The sequence below is a fragment of the Penicillium canariense genome (genome assembly GCF_028826845.1).
Source record: "Penicillium canariense strain IBT 26290 chromosome Unknown utg000006l_segment0_segment0, whole genome shotgun sequence".
NCBI classification, from domain to species: domain Eukaryota; kingdom Fungi; phylum Ascomycota; class Eurotiomycetes; order Eurotiales; family Aspergillaceae; genus Penicillium; species Penicillium canariense.
The window spans coordinates 2309509-2323188 of NW_026622733.1; the positions used below are offsets into that span (position 1 = coordinate 2309509).

The 13680-nt window shown below is 56.2% G+C and overlaps 5 protein-coding genes across 5 annotated transcripts; 3 read left to right on the plus strand and 2 right to left on the minus strand.

The window, feature by feature from the left end:
• Window positions 1–1129: 1129 nt before the first annotated feature.
• On the plus strand, window positions 1130–3986 carry N7482_008805 (putative arsenite resistance protein Ars2; the record flags this gene model as incomplete). Its single annotated transcript, XM_056690929.1, has 3 exons — window positions 1130–1226; window positions 1307–3315; window positions 3378–3986. The coding sequence occupies 3 exons, from the start codon at window positions 1130–1132 to the stop codon at window positions 3984–3986; spliced, it is 2715 nt and encodes a 904-aa protein (XP_056540694.1).
• A 608-nt stretch (window positions 3987–4594) lies between these two features.
• On the minus strand, window positions 4595–6116 carry N7482_008806 (uncharacterized protein; the record flags this gene model as incomplete). The annotated part of the gene is made up of 2 exons (XM_056690930.1): window positions 4595–5107; window positions 5238–6116. 2 exons carry the CDS (start codon window positions 6114–6116, stop codon window positions 4595–4597), a joined length of 1392 nt encoding a protein of 463 aa, XP_056540695.1.
• Window positions 6117–6916: 800 nt separating this feature from the next.
• On the plus strand, window positions 6917–8603 carry flbB (the record flags this gene model as incomplete). Its single annotated transcript, XM_056690931.1, has 5 exons — window positions 6917–6959; window positions 7202–7282; window positions 7356–7443; window positions 7506–8057; window positions 8141–8603. 5 exons carry the CDS (start codon window positions 6917–6919, stop codon window positions 8601–8603), a joined length of 1227 nt encoding a protein of 408 aa, XP_056540696.1.
• Window positions 8604–10457: 1854 nt separating this feature from the next.
• Window positions 10458–11315, plus strand: N7482_008808 (DNA-binding domain-containing protein; the record flags this gene model as incomplete). Its single annotated transcript, XM_056690932.1, has 1 exon — window positions 10458–11315. The coding sequence occupies one exon, from the start codon at window positions 10458–10460 to the stop codon at window positions 11313–11315; it is 858 nt and encodes a 285-aa protein (XP_056540697.1).
• A 206-nt stretch (window positions 11316–11521) lies between these two features.
• N7482_008809 (eukaryotic translation initiation factor 3 subunit D) lies at window positions 11522–13399 on the minus strand (the record flags this gene model as incomplete). Its single annotated transcript, XM_056690933.1, has 2 exons — window positions 11522–13086; window positions 13192–13399. The coding sequence occupies 2 exons, from the start codon at window positions 13397–13399 to the stop codon at window positions 11522–11524; spliced, it is 1773 nt and encodes a 590-aa protein (XP_056540698.1).
• Between the last annotated feature and the right edge of the window lie 281 nt (window positions 13400–13680).

Consider the following 13680-nt stretch of genomic DNA (forward strand, 5'->3'; position numbering starts at 1 on the left):
CCGAATCAACCTAAGCTGAACTGATTCACCCATTCTAAGCAAGACGTTCCAGGCCCCTGGCAAAAGTATTGGCGGTGTCTCTTAATGTTTGGCTGATTCGGGCTCGGGTGATCAGGGCGTTTGTGTTTGACTCGGACGCTCCTCGCAATATCCTGACCCCTGATTTTTGCCTTCTCCTACTCTGCCCCCACCAGGATCTTCTATCTTCTGTTTATTTTCGGCTGTCAACTTTTGAACTCGTCATAACTTGTGTACCTTTTAGGGCTCACGAGCTCACGATTGTCATCTGGCCTGGCCTGGATGGCATCAGGTGACCGGGTCCAGTCAGGAACTGCGCTAACCCAAGATGGCTAGTGTTTCTCCAGCTCTCTCCAACCTTCTCCGTCTCACGGCCTGTCTCCTCCACCCTGCGCGCTGAAGCTCTGGCTTCGATTCCAACCACCATTCTTGTACTGTTCTGGGCTTCTCTTGTAGGTGGCCTGACCCTTTTTCTATTGCTCCCTCCTCTTCCTCCTCTCCCTCATTCTTTACCTCCTTTGCCACCCGCCGTCTTTGAACAGCTCTCTTGCCTTCGTCCTACCCCCGTTCCTCCGTTCCTCGCTATCAGCTCTGCCCCCCTATCTTCTGGACATTCTATGCCTTCTCTGCCTTCTTTCAATACCATTTCCAAGCCCATGATGGCGCCGCGTGCGTTATCGCAGGGTTCTTTCGCGCCATCGTGACCCTGTTTTGGTTGATTCTGGCCTCCGCCTGCGGACTTGACTCTCTTCATCATTTCTCTTTCTCCACCCTCATCCACTATGACCAAGTGGCGACGGTGGGCTTTCAAACCGGAGAGTCACTGGGTCCATAGTCGCTTCATTTCGTCTATTCTAAATTCCTGATTGATTACCTTGTCTTTTCTTGTCTCCCGCAATCATCTGCGTGCCGCTCTTCCGCTCCACCTCCAAGTTTCGTGGTCTGATATTGACGATGCCGAAGATTAGCTTTCTACGCCCTTTGCGACAACCTTGGTCCACATTTTCGGAACCTCATTCGCCTTTGACCGACCGCGCTTGAGTCTCTGGGCTGTTTGCGGCAAGAGCTGTGAAGCAATAAGACAATCCGGAATCCATTAGGATAAGGAAAGATGGACTCATACGAAGGCTATGTATCTCCCGAGAGGAACCGTGAAGCGGACTCTTTCTCCGATAGAGCACCAGGAGATCACCGACGCCGGTCGCCAGGTATGTTGCTATATACATGATTGCCTGGAGGGTGAAAGAAGAAGGGCTTCGCTTATTGACCGATGATTCAGCCTCCCAAGATCGTCGCGGTGGCCGTGGCCGTGGTCGTGGCCGTTCCCGCTCTCCCATGATTGATCGTTACGAGCCTACAGAGCGCCGCCCTCGAGATGACTTCTACAACAACTCCCGCGAGCACGCTGCTCGTGATCGTGAGGATCGCCGACGACCTCCTTCCCCAAATGTCGCGAACATTGACCGCTACATCCCGGGCCAAGACTCTGGCAAGCGCCCGCTTCCCTCAAATCCACTTCCCAACCCGCTTAGCCTTGATTTCCAGGTTGGATTCACTTGGTTTGCGGAATGGTGGAGAGCTGAACAATCCGTGAGCGAAGAAAAGGAGCGTGCGAAGCATGGAGGCCGGCGCCCATCAGATCGTGTTAAGGGAGAACGCGAAGCCCGTGAGGACCGGGACCGAGAGCGGGCGCAAATTCAGGCTGCGTATGATACATACAAGATCGACTTGCAGATAAAGTTGGCTAGGACATTTGTGCAACAGCATCGCAACGAAGAATGGTTCAAAGAGAGATACATTCCCGAGGTGCGGGACCCGCTCCGCAGTCGCCTGACGGGCTTCCGGAAAGGCGCATATGAACAGTGGGAGCGGGATCTCAATGACGGTCTGTTTGACGAGTTCACCCTCGAAGGAATCTACAAGAGCGAAAGCGATGGTGCTGGTGGTGTCATCGAGAAGGAGGAGGGTGAGGCCACTGCTGTTGGTGAAACACTGGGAGTCCTGGATCTGCTCCCCGTTCGGGGAGGCGAGCTCCGTGATGAGGCTCTGTCTCAACCCGCCCTGCTCATCAAGACCCTGGCGCCGAATGTGAGCCGCGACAAGATCGAGGAGTTTTGCAAGGAGCACCTTGGAGAGTATGATGGCGGGTTCAAGTGGCTCAGCCTCAGCGATCCGAATCCCTCCAAAAAGTTCCACCGCATGGGTTGGATTATGCTGCACCCCGGTGGTGAGACGACCAATATCGTGGAACGGGGCGATGGTCGCGATGAAGAAGGCGAGATGATGGATCATGATAACGGCCTTAATGGAGGCGTGACGATCAGCGCTGCGGAGAAGGCGCTGGATGCAGTCAATGATAAGACCATCTATGATCCCGTCCACGGTGATTTTGTCTGCCACGTTGGCGTCCATGTTCCTCCATCCCAGCCTCGCAAGAAGGCTCTCTGGGATTTGTTTTCCGCGCCTGAGCGGATCGAGCGCGATCTTGAGCTGGCTCGAAGGTTGGTCGTCAAGCTGGATACCGAGATGGGAGATGTGGACGGATTCGGCAAGATCGAGGAGCGTGTCGATGACCTCAGGGGCAAGGGCTGGCTCCAGCCTCCCGTGACGGGGCCTGTCAGTATCAAGAAGCAAAAGAACGGCTTCGATGAAGACGTCGCTGAGGATGGTGAGATGGAAGAGGGTGAGGAGAAGGAGGTATCCGAGGAAGACGAGGTTGACGATGAAGAGATCTTGGCCAAGAAAAAGAAGCTGGACTTGATGGTTGAGTACTTGCGACGCGTCCACAATTTCTGCTTTTTCTGTGTTTTCGAGAGCGACTCCGTTCACGAACTTGGTCGCAAGTGCCCTGGTGGACACCTTCGTCGTCCCCGCACCGGTCTCTCCAGCCAAGCCAAGGATGTCGCTCGCGCCAGCGCTCTCGGACAGCCCTTTCCCGTTAAGAAGAGGGAGCCGAGCGAGGACGGAGAGGAACGTGCATCGCCTGCGCAGGAGAGACGCACCCAGCGTGTTCCCAAGTCTGAACAACAGCTGCAGCGCGCGTTCAACTGGGTGAAGACCTTCGAGGATAAGCTGCTCCAGATCCTGGAGCCTGAAAATGCAGACCTACGCAAGCTCGGCGGCAAGCCTGTGAACCAAGCCCTTGAGGACGAGCTGGCCAAGTATGTGAAGCAGGAGGACGACTCGCGATTCCGCTGCAAGGTACCGGAGTGCACGAAGCTGTTCAAGGCAGAGAATTTCTGGCGCAAGCATATCGAGAAGCGCCACATGGAGTGGCTCGACACTATCCAACGTGATGTAAGTGTGGCACCGCCTTCCAAAGTAACAATAAAAATAGCAGTCACTAACTCACACTACAGTTGTCACTGGTGAATGCCTACGTCTTGGATCCTTCACGCATTGCCCCATCCCGCTCTGATGCCAACAGCAACGGGCACTTCCCTCTTTCTTCCGGCCATGGCCAGGGTGGTACCCCTCGGGGCTTCAGTCTCTCCAACGTGCCCTACCTCGGAAACCCCGGGGGCATTCCTGGTGGATTTCCCCCGGGAGGCATGCCCGGAATGGTGGGTGCAGGTGGCGCCTGGGGTGGTAACGGCCTCGCTTCAGGGGAGGCCGCAGGCCTGCACCAGCCAGGTCCCATGCGACGCGGTGGAGGCCGCCAAAACCCAAGCCATCGGACTGGCCCATACGACCGTCGCCGCCTTCCTAACGGCAGTGGACGCCTCAGCCCTGTCCGTCCGACCGGCACGTACGGCCCTGGCGGTCGTCTTCTCACTCCCGGTTTCTCCGTGCCCCTTCGCTACCCAGCTGCCATCCTGGCCCCTGCCAATCCCTTCCCAGATGCCATGGGTGCCGGTGGAGGCGCGCAGGTCATGCCTCCGCGCGAGGCCGTTCAGGGCCGTAGCCTGAAGAGCTACGAAGACCTGGACGCGGTAGGCGGATCTGGCGGCGGGGAGCTGAACTATTAGCTCTGCTCTCTTCTTCCTTTTTTTTTCATTTTTTTTTTTCAACCAGTTCTAACGGCGTCAGTTTCGGCGCAAAAGGACGGATGGCGAACAAATTTGCCGGGTGCGCCTGTTTTCTTCTTCCTTACATTTGTCGGTGTCACCATTTTTTCAGGGATCTTTACTTGTGAAACATTACCACTTCTTTTCTGCCGCTGTGATTTTACTTTTTCTCTTTCTACTTGGTTGGTTCGTCAGTCTTCTAATGGACCTTGGCCATGTTCAGCATGTACAATATCCTTCGGCTGTAAATCGGAAGCCTGGACGACATCCTGTGGTGTTTCTAGATATCGTAGTAGACGGCCTCCTCCAACCCTCTCCTGGAGGTCGTTTGGAAGACGCATGGAACGAACGTATGGAGCATCTTCCTCCACTACGGGTGACATAGGTTCTCGTCAGACTGTCCAATCACGATTGTCGTATCGATGCGTCGAACTATTAGTAGCTTTCATTCCATTTCGTTAGTTTATAACTGGGTATCTCTGTTTCCTGCAAGAACACTAAAACGCTATAAACTCCACAAGTCCCAATCAGAAACCGGCCCTATCGAAAGCCTTACCCCGAGACAACAATTAGGGCATCTGAATCACGGTTTTCTCCCATGAATCTATCCAGCGCAACCCCATGCCTCGCACCCGGCGCTCGCTAGCCAGGAAGAGCAGGAGATAGATGTGCATCGCGACCTCGCCCCACGCATAGACCTTCAGCAAGACCGGCTGAACCGCATTATCCGCCGCGCCATCGCCATCGCCATCGCCCTCACCCTCGCTCTCCACCCGCTCAACAATACACCACACGCCCCAGCCAGCGCGCGCCTCGGCCGTAACAAAATCCGACAGGAATGCCCAGAAACGCGCAAACTCCGCCGCGCGCCAGTCATTGGGATCTCGCTGGGGCGCGCCCCAACTCTCCTTGCGGGGGTTTGCCTGCCCCTGCTGAGCAGCTGGCTTCTGATTCCGTTCCTGCTCGCGCTCTTCCACGTCTGTGGCGGCTACGTTGATACGAACGGCCCAGTACCCGCGCTCCAGCTTGTCCAGCTCGCGGGCTTGATGGGTGGGCTTGTACGTGCGGGCAGGATTGAGCCGCTCCGTCAACATGGTCAGGGTCGGGGTGACGTGTGTGGTAAAAGGGGCGGTGGAGATGGGGGGTGGCGGGGGTGGAGGGAGAGGGGAAGGGCGGCGAGGAGATTAGGATTGTGATCATGGTGAGAGTGACGGTCATGGCCATGCCCATGATGGGTATGGGTCTTGGGGGGTTGATTGCAGAAGCAGCAGACACTGGATGCGTCTGGGAACCCTGATACTGAACTAGAGGGGCAGTCGGACGGTTGGTCCTGGATGATGCTTTTTCTGTATCATGTGCAGAGCGTGCGGTGGTGACACTGTGACTTGCAGCATCCACGCCGATCGTCTGGCTCGTTGGGAGCGGGGACTCGACCCGCCGCCGTTTGGATGGGCGAGCACCGGATTCCTCGTGCAGCGGTGCCGCAGACGATGCGGACGGCGTTGATGGGCGGTGGACGGATTCATACGATATCTCCGGCTGCGAGTCTGGGATCACGCTGACCAGACTCTCGAGGGAGTCTGAGTCGGGCTCGGGCAGAGGGTGACGCTCTCGTCGATCTGTAGGCACTGGAACCAGTGGACTGGGCCCGATTTGGTTCGTCTCAGGACTGACTAGGATCGGCCGAGGATCGCGCCGTGGACATGGACGTGGATTGGAATTTGAATTAGGAGCTGGAGCTAGAGCTGATTCTGGACAGTCGCCTGGCGGCTTCTGCTGCCCCTTTGCATTTAAATCCCGATCATAGCAACTATCGGTGCTAGTCTTGCGTGCCACTTCTCCCTCGCCTGCTGCTGCTGCTGCAGCTTCTGCAGACTGGCGAGGGACTGGGGATGGCGCAGAAATGAGCCCGGACGCCTGCAGCAGCGAGGAGTCTGTGGACTCTGGGGCAGCTGCAGGTGCTAGGCCTCCATCTGGGGCAAGTAATTGGCGCGAGACCGGCTCGAAGGCGCGGATGGCGGCGACTTGGGCGCGGTATCGCGCATCGTCGCGGGCGGTACTGGGCGCAGAGACGTGGACGAGGATCTCCATGGGGCATCCACTCGGGGGAACCTGCTGGATGAAGCGAATTGGGGGCTTCCACTTGGACCTAGACTCGGGGCCGGTGTTCCCGGGCGATCATAGGTGTGCCTGGTCGCGGCAATGGAGGGGGCGGAAAGGGAAAGGTTGGTGTGCGAGGGATTAATCGCCGGCAAGTATTTGTCACGAGTAAGCCATGCAGCGGATGGACTATTGCCGGATTGTACTAGTTGATTGGGGATGATTCTCCATTGGGTCCTTGACGACTCGTCACACACTCTGGACGGAGTTTCTCATGCGTGCTCGCGTCGAGCCAGTGCCGTTGGCGGGATCCTGTCCAGTAACTATACTCCGCGCTCAACGCTGCTAGGATGAGCATGCGAGAGCACCACGGCCATCCCAATTCTTTACAGATTTACAGACCAGAAGGAGCCACGCCGTTTGTGGAGCGCGCCCTAATGAACGGGGTCTAACTACGGATCTCGGACTGGGGCGAATAAGCAGCCGTTCGCCAATCCGTCTCGAAGAGTCGATCGATGGAAGGTACTCCGTACTTCCGTTCTTCCCCCTCGTGCCACTGGGGTTGCGACGACAGCCCTCGAATTCTTCGTCCTCCTTTTCTTCTTTTCTTCCCGCGACGCTGCTATATAACCGGCCCCGTCCTCGACCTCTCAGCCTCGCCAAGCCTTTCCCAGCCCTCCGCCCGCGATCCATCACATCCACCTGGCCAAACGGTGCGCTCGGGCTTTTCATCCCTTCGACTCCCTTCCGGCTGCAAACCTTTTTCACTTGTATCCTGACTGTGCCTCATCATGTCTGGCGGGGTGTACCCTATGGACATGCAACAGCTCTCTGGTGAGTTCCCGCGCCTTCCCAAGCAATCAGCTCCCCGACCGATCTCGACTTGCCCCGAGCCTCCATGCGACCGTGCTTTGAGATCGGGTCCGATCTGGTAGCGGGTTATGCGTCCGATGTTGCTGGATCCCCAGAAACATTCCAACTCTATCTGGCTCACAATGGTCTTGATATCCCTTGCTGACTTTCTCCGCGCCGGGGCTGTCCGCACCGACGGGCTGCTTGGTGCCTCCCCATTGCAGAGCAACCCTCGACTCCCACCAAAGCCACCTTTGGTAATGAGTTTTTCAAAATCTTCGGAGGTCCTAAGAAGGTCACTCGAGGTGAACACCCCCCTACTCCTCCTCCCCCAAGCCCGCGACCATCGATCGCGATCTAATACCCGTCTCTCTGTAGATGGCACGACGCCCAAGCGCCGCGGCCCCAAGCCCGACAGCAAGCCTGCGCTCACGCGGCGACAGGAACTGAATCGCCAAGCTCAGCGGTACAGAATGAATTTGCATGGTCGCCCTTGATCGTCGAATTAGGTCAGCTGACCCATTGCAGCACTCATCGCGAACGAAAGGAACAGTACATGCGAGCCCTGGAGACGGAGGTGTCGCGGTTGCGGGAGGCCTACACCAATGAGATCTCCGATGCGAACGTCGCTCTCCAGCAACACAAGGAGCTGCTCCATACGGCGCGGGGCGAGAACGAAGTCTTGAAGGAAATTTTGGCCGCCCACGGCATCAACTATGGACCTGAGCTGGAGCAGCGGATGGCCGAGCGCGGCCCGCTGGTTGGATTCCAGACGAGCCCCGTCCCAGCCAGCAGCAGCGGATCGAACACTGCGGGTTTCACGAACTCGACTAGCAACCCGAATGTGACGCCGGCAACCTCTATTTCCACGGGCTTGAGCCCCGGCGCGAACGGTGGGGCGGAGCACCCCGACATTTCTCCCCCGATGGGCTTCGTGCCTCAACAGCAAGTATATCACACCTGCGCGAACGAAAGCTTAGGATTGGATCGGTCTGCATGCCAGGTGGTCGACTCGCCTGTACCAGCCATGCGCGGCGTCTTCGAGAGCGACCCACAACTCCAGATTGACTTTATCTTGACGTACGCCATGTCTCACATCTTCCTTCCCCCTCCGCCCCCAGCAGCGCATCCAACGATCCACTGACCCTCATCTTCTACCACAGACTCGAAGGACCTTGCCGCGAACACACCGACTACCTCTGCCGCCGCTCTATCACCGAGGCTGACGACGAGGATATGCCCTTTTCTGGCCACGCGCTGATGGCCACCTGCCCGCCGCCCAGTTACATCGCCAACACCACCCCCGCGCAGGCATATCCGCACAAGACCTACGACCTGCCACTCGCCAACCTCGGCACTCTTCTTAATCTGAGTCGCCAGCTCGTCACCGATGGCCAGATCACACCTATCATGGCGCTGCAGTGCCTGAAGAACCACGAGCTGTACCAGTCGCTCGGCCGCGACGACGTCAAGATCATCATCGAGACGCTCAACACCAAGGTCCGCTGCTACGGCTTTGGCGCCGTCGTCGAGGACTTTGAGCTCATCGATTGCCTGAGCAGTGTGCTGGGCACAACGGTGGATCTGAGCATGGCGCTGGCCCGGGATGACTCGATGTATGCTTGAGCGTGAGCATAGATAGGGGTGCGATCAGGGTGCGGGACCCGTGTCTTCGACCTCAAGGAAACGATTATGATTCTGATGTCCGGAAAATGTCCTTTTGCGCTGTTTTGGAGTGAAATTGGTGCTTTTGTTGAACTTGATACTTCTTGCGTCTTGTCTTTGTTTTCGGTATTTGCGTGGCTTTGGACTGCACTCTGTCCTCTTTTCTCCCTTTGACTTTCGAACTCTCTCATTCCCTTACCCTACCTTCTCTGCTGGCCAACCTTACCACTTCTATCTGGCTTTGATGAACCTTCATATTGAAGATGTATATACCGAAACGGTCCAGGCTGAGCACGGACCCGGGGAGTTGAACCCTTTTCTTTCTTGCCTGCTTGACTTTCCTTGGATAGATTGGCTGTTTTTTTATCTACATATCTCTCCTTTTGCTCTTATCCATCTGATCTGAACTGCCTTGGCTGGCGGTCCCGTCTCCGTGACGGTCTACTACTGTGTGATTGACTCCATTCTTTCGTGTTGAATTGTCCAAGTAACCTGTCTGACAAATTGAGTCTGGTTCATGCCGCGCGCACATGCACACATCCAGACTACTAATGGGAGCAGTCGAGATCAAGCTCAATGTGGGCTCATTCAATAACTTCACATCCTATCAACCCTAACCGCAAAACAGCCCGCCCCTGCGTAATGAACATGCAAATACTCAACACTCTGATCCCAAAACAATTCCTCCGCTTTCCCTGCGAGCTCGGTCCCCTCCACCACCGCATATCCAGCCAGCATATGATTCACATCATACGCCCGTACAGAAAGCAAGCGCCGGCGCTGCTGGTCAGGTACCGATCCATCGCACTGATATCGCCTACAGTTGTTGCGATGCACGAAGACCGGGCCGGGACCTGTGTATGGGGATGATCCGAGAAATGGGTTGTAGGGGACCAGGAGCATTTCTTCGCCGGGTTGGCCGTCTTCCAGGCATCGTCTGCATGGAAAGCCACCTTGCTCGGCGACGGTCTTGGTAACTGTGCTCTCTGGTGTGGGGAGTAGTGGAGCAGGGAGCGCGGTGAACTTGAGCATGATTTCGTCGGCTTGATAGGATGGAATGGGCTTGTTAGGCTGGCCATTAGTTATTGGGTACGTGGAGTAACTTAGATTTGGCAGTCCTCATGACACATACAGGACTTGAACTATGGCTGGAGATAGGTAGCAATGATTGAAGTTTGTGGAAGCATTTGATGACCAGCCGGCTACCTTCGAATGTAAAGCAAAATTTATATCCATTGTATGCTGTCAATATGGCCAATCACGAAACAAGAAGCATTGTGGCGACCTCTTCCCTGCTTTCAAATTGACCAGTCCTGGAGGAGAACACAAGAGACCCATGTATCACTGAATTAGCCTATAAACGAGTTGGGACAGTATTGAGAGGTGTCCCTACCAGCTACAGCAGGAGGTCTCGAAGATAAAGTTGGTTACAACCACAACGGTACAAAGTACAGTGGTCGTTCATTAATATTTGGAATACAATACTTCCACCCACTACCAGAAATATAAGTGGGGCATGTAGCATGTTCCAAATACTAATGAAATGAACGCTGCCTGTACTTGCGGCCCGAAACCGGGAACCAAAGCAATTCCGCTGACAACAGATGAACCAAATTGCTAGCACATAGCATGAACCACTTCAAAAGGTCGTTTTACGTTGCCATGCAATAAAATCAAAGTTTTGGTATGGGTCTGGTCACGTAGCGACCAGCCAAAAGGCACGCGAGCCGCGCCTATAAGCGCCGCACGCGACCCCAGACTCACACCACCTGTCTCCCATCTGGATAATAAAGTTATCTCCCTTAGCGACCCACCATGCCCCCCCAACGCTCCAAACACAGCAATGAATCGTCCAAACCAGCAGACAGACTGGCCATAGCCATCATCGGGCTCAAAAGCCATAAATTCTCCTCGATCCGCGAGGCAGCCCGACACAACGATGTGCCCGAGGCTACCCTCCGCACGCGCTTCAGGGCCATGTGCCGCCGCGCAGATGCGCGCCCGAGGCGCCAGGCATTGACCGAAACGGAGGAGAACACCCTTCACAACTGGATAGTCTCCTTGCTCGAGGGCGGGTTCAGCCTCGATACCGCCATTATACAAGAGATGGCCAATACGCTGCGTGCGAAGCGCGATGGCAGGGCCTTTGTCGCCTTGTCCGAGAAATGGGTAGTTGGCTTTGTGAAAGGAAGACCCCAGCTCGCAGCGTGGATCAGCAGGAACGCAGAGAGCTCTGATTCTGTTCCTTTGCGTACGACTAGCGCGTCAAGGGTCCCCGATGCCATGGAAGAGCCGTCGTTTGAGAGGTGCGAGATCTTTATCCGTTCTGCAACGGAGACGGTCAGGATGCAGTATGAGAGTGAGTTGGCAGTGCTTCGACTCCTCGAGGGACGCCTCGGCGAACCTGGAAATCTGCAGGATGCGAGCAGCTGTACTACTGAAGTGGACGATGTGATCCTCGACCATCTGAATGCTGCCTGGGGGTGTATGCTCACCATGGTTGGGGAATGCGATAAAATGGCCTATTACGCGGCGCAGTTGGATACGGACAATAGTGGTGGTGGTGTACGCAAGGCACACAGAGAACTACGCAAGGCAGTTGGCGACGTCATGCGGGTGAGAGGACGCAGGTTGATTGAGAATGGGGGGAAACCTCAGCATTTACGTGTATGATAGTCTTTTTCCTTTCGAATATAACGGTTGTTTTCGGGTAGAAAAGCAGGCGACACAGATAGAGGATTCGGGCAAACTTGAAATCGTAACGAAGCTCATGTCATTTCTTATCAAACTTTTGCACATATGCACATTCAAGAAAAACAGAATAAAACGTAAGGATCTAGTCCACGCAATAGAAAAGCACATTGCCCATGGGGATATATCTACTCCTCATCCTTCTCCTCCTCCTCCTCTTCCTCGCCCTTCTCCTCAACCTCGGCCTCCTCATCCTCATCGAAGGTGGAAGCAGGCACGCTGTAGAGACGCAGGACATTGCGGTTGGGGTCCTTGATCATGACGTACTTCTTCACAGCATCGGCCGGCTCATCGGCATCCAACGAGCGGATACGGTCGATAACAGTGCGGACGATACCCCACCCATTGCTGAGGTTCAGGTTCATCTGGGTGGCGAACTCGCGAGGCTTGTAGCCAGCAACACCCAGGATGACGTGGCCAGCGGCGGAGCGAGGGTTGGCGCGCGACACAAAGCCGAGCTTCATGCCATCAGCCTTGGCCAGGATAGCCTGGGTGGTCCAGCGGGCGAGCTTAGAGGAGTTGTTCTTCATCTCGGTGGCGAGCACGGCACCGCGCTGCGACACCAACTTGCTGCGCCAGTCGAGGGCGTTGCCGGAGCCGGGGGCCTTGCTGTCGAACTCGTTCAGGGCCTTGACAACCAGCTGCTGATCGGCGCCCCCGGCGGGGTTCTTCATCACAGCATCGACTTCGGTACGGACGATGATCTGGAGGGGCTCATCGTCGCGCTCGAGGCCAATGTCGAAGCGGCGGTACTTGTAACCCTTGGAGGCGAGGGGCTCGGTCTCCTCGGCCTCGTTGTAGAAGGGGTTGGGCTGAGAGAAGGGGACCTTGGCCTCCTCGGACTCGATGACGGCCTGCATGGCAAAGTTGTGGTTGATGAAGGTGGCCTCCATAGCCAGAGCGCTAGGAGTGTTGATCTGCTCCTGCTTGCCAGAGGCCTCGGAAATCTCGAGAGGGGCGTCGTAAGCGTTCTCGTTGACAGTGACCAGGTCAATAGAAGCACCGGCGCGCTTGTCGAGGTAGATCTTGCCATCCTGGTGGACAATAACAATGTCCCACGAGTACACACTGCGAGTGGCACACATGAGCATGGAGAGGATATCGGCGGTAGCGAAGACGGTGGCCTCATTCTTCTCGGCCAGCTCGTGGATGATGGGATCCTGGGAGGTAGTGACATTGTAGGCGGCGCGGTCGAGGCTCTGGAGTCTGCGCTCGGCGTTCTTGACCGGAGCCTTGTCGAGGGAGCGATCATAGTAGTGCAGGAAACCGTAAGTCTCAAGATCCTCGCCCTCGGGGGCCTCGAGGCTCAGCTTGGACAGGCGGCTGAAGTCAACCTCCTCGATCATGTGCCACTCAGGCCGGATGTTGACCGACGGCTCGCGAGTGCGCTGGGGCTTGTCATAGTCCTTCCAGCCGAAGCGACGGCCGCCCCCGCGGCCGCCACGACCACCACGGTTATCATAGAAGCGGTCCTGGCCACGACCGGCACCAGCACGCTGGAAGCCACCACGGCCACCACCGCGCTGAAGCTGACCACCGCGCTGGCCACGGCCACGGAAAACGGTGCCGCCGCCGCGGCCAAAGCCGCGCTTGGTGGAGGTGCGAGTGTTATCGACAACGGAGAACGAGGATTCGTCTTCGGCAGTCTGGATAGAGAACAGGCTGGAGGTGCCGGCGCCGTACACCTGCTGGTCTGCATTTTGGAAAAAATTGTTAGAGGGACATTCTCAGCGGTGTCGATCACCCGAGAGGATGGCACAGGGCACAAAGAAAAAAGGCTGCAAGATCGAGTGCTTACCTCTGAAGTTCCGGTTGTACTGCTGGCGGCCCTGACCAGCACGGTCCTTGGACTCGGCAGTCCAGTCGGCCATACGGCCCAGCTTGTCGCCCTTAGAGAAGGGAGCATAAGGAACGCCTTCGAGCATGTTGTCGCCCGAGGTGGCGGGACCCCAAATGTCCTCAGCCGGCAGAGCGGCGACGAGGTCCGCGATAGAAATCGGAGCCATTGTCAAAAAGGTAGTTACCGATGACACGAATGGCAAATGGTGGGTAGTGGGTATTGGCGTGGGGTGAGGATTATCGCCGGGAAGTTTTTGTGTCGCGAGAGGGTGGCTGGTGCAACTCGCTGGATAGTGTGCACCGCCACATCACGTGATGCAATTCTAGCATTTGAAAAGAGGCGGTCGCAAGTATACAAATCGGGCTCACGGCGGCTGACATTGGATTCGCCATCGTCATGAATATTATCTATTAATTAAGGGATGAAGAAAGCACCAGACTCACTCCT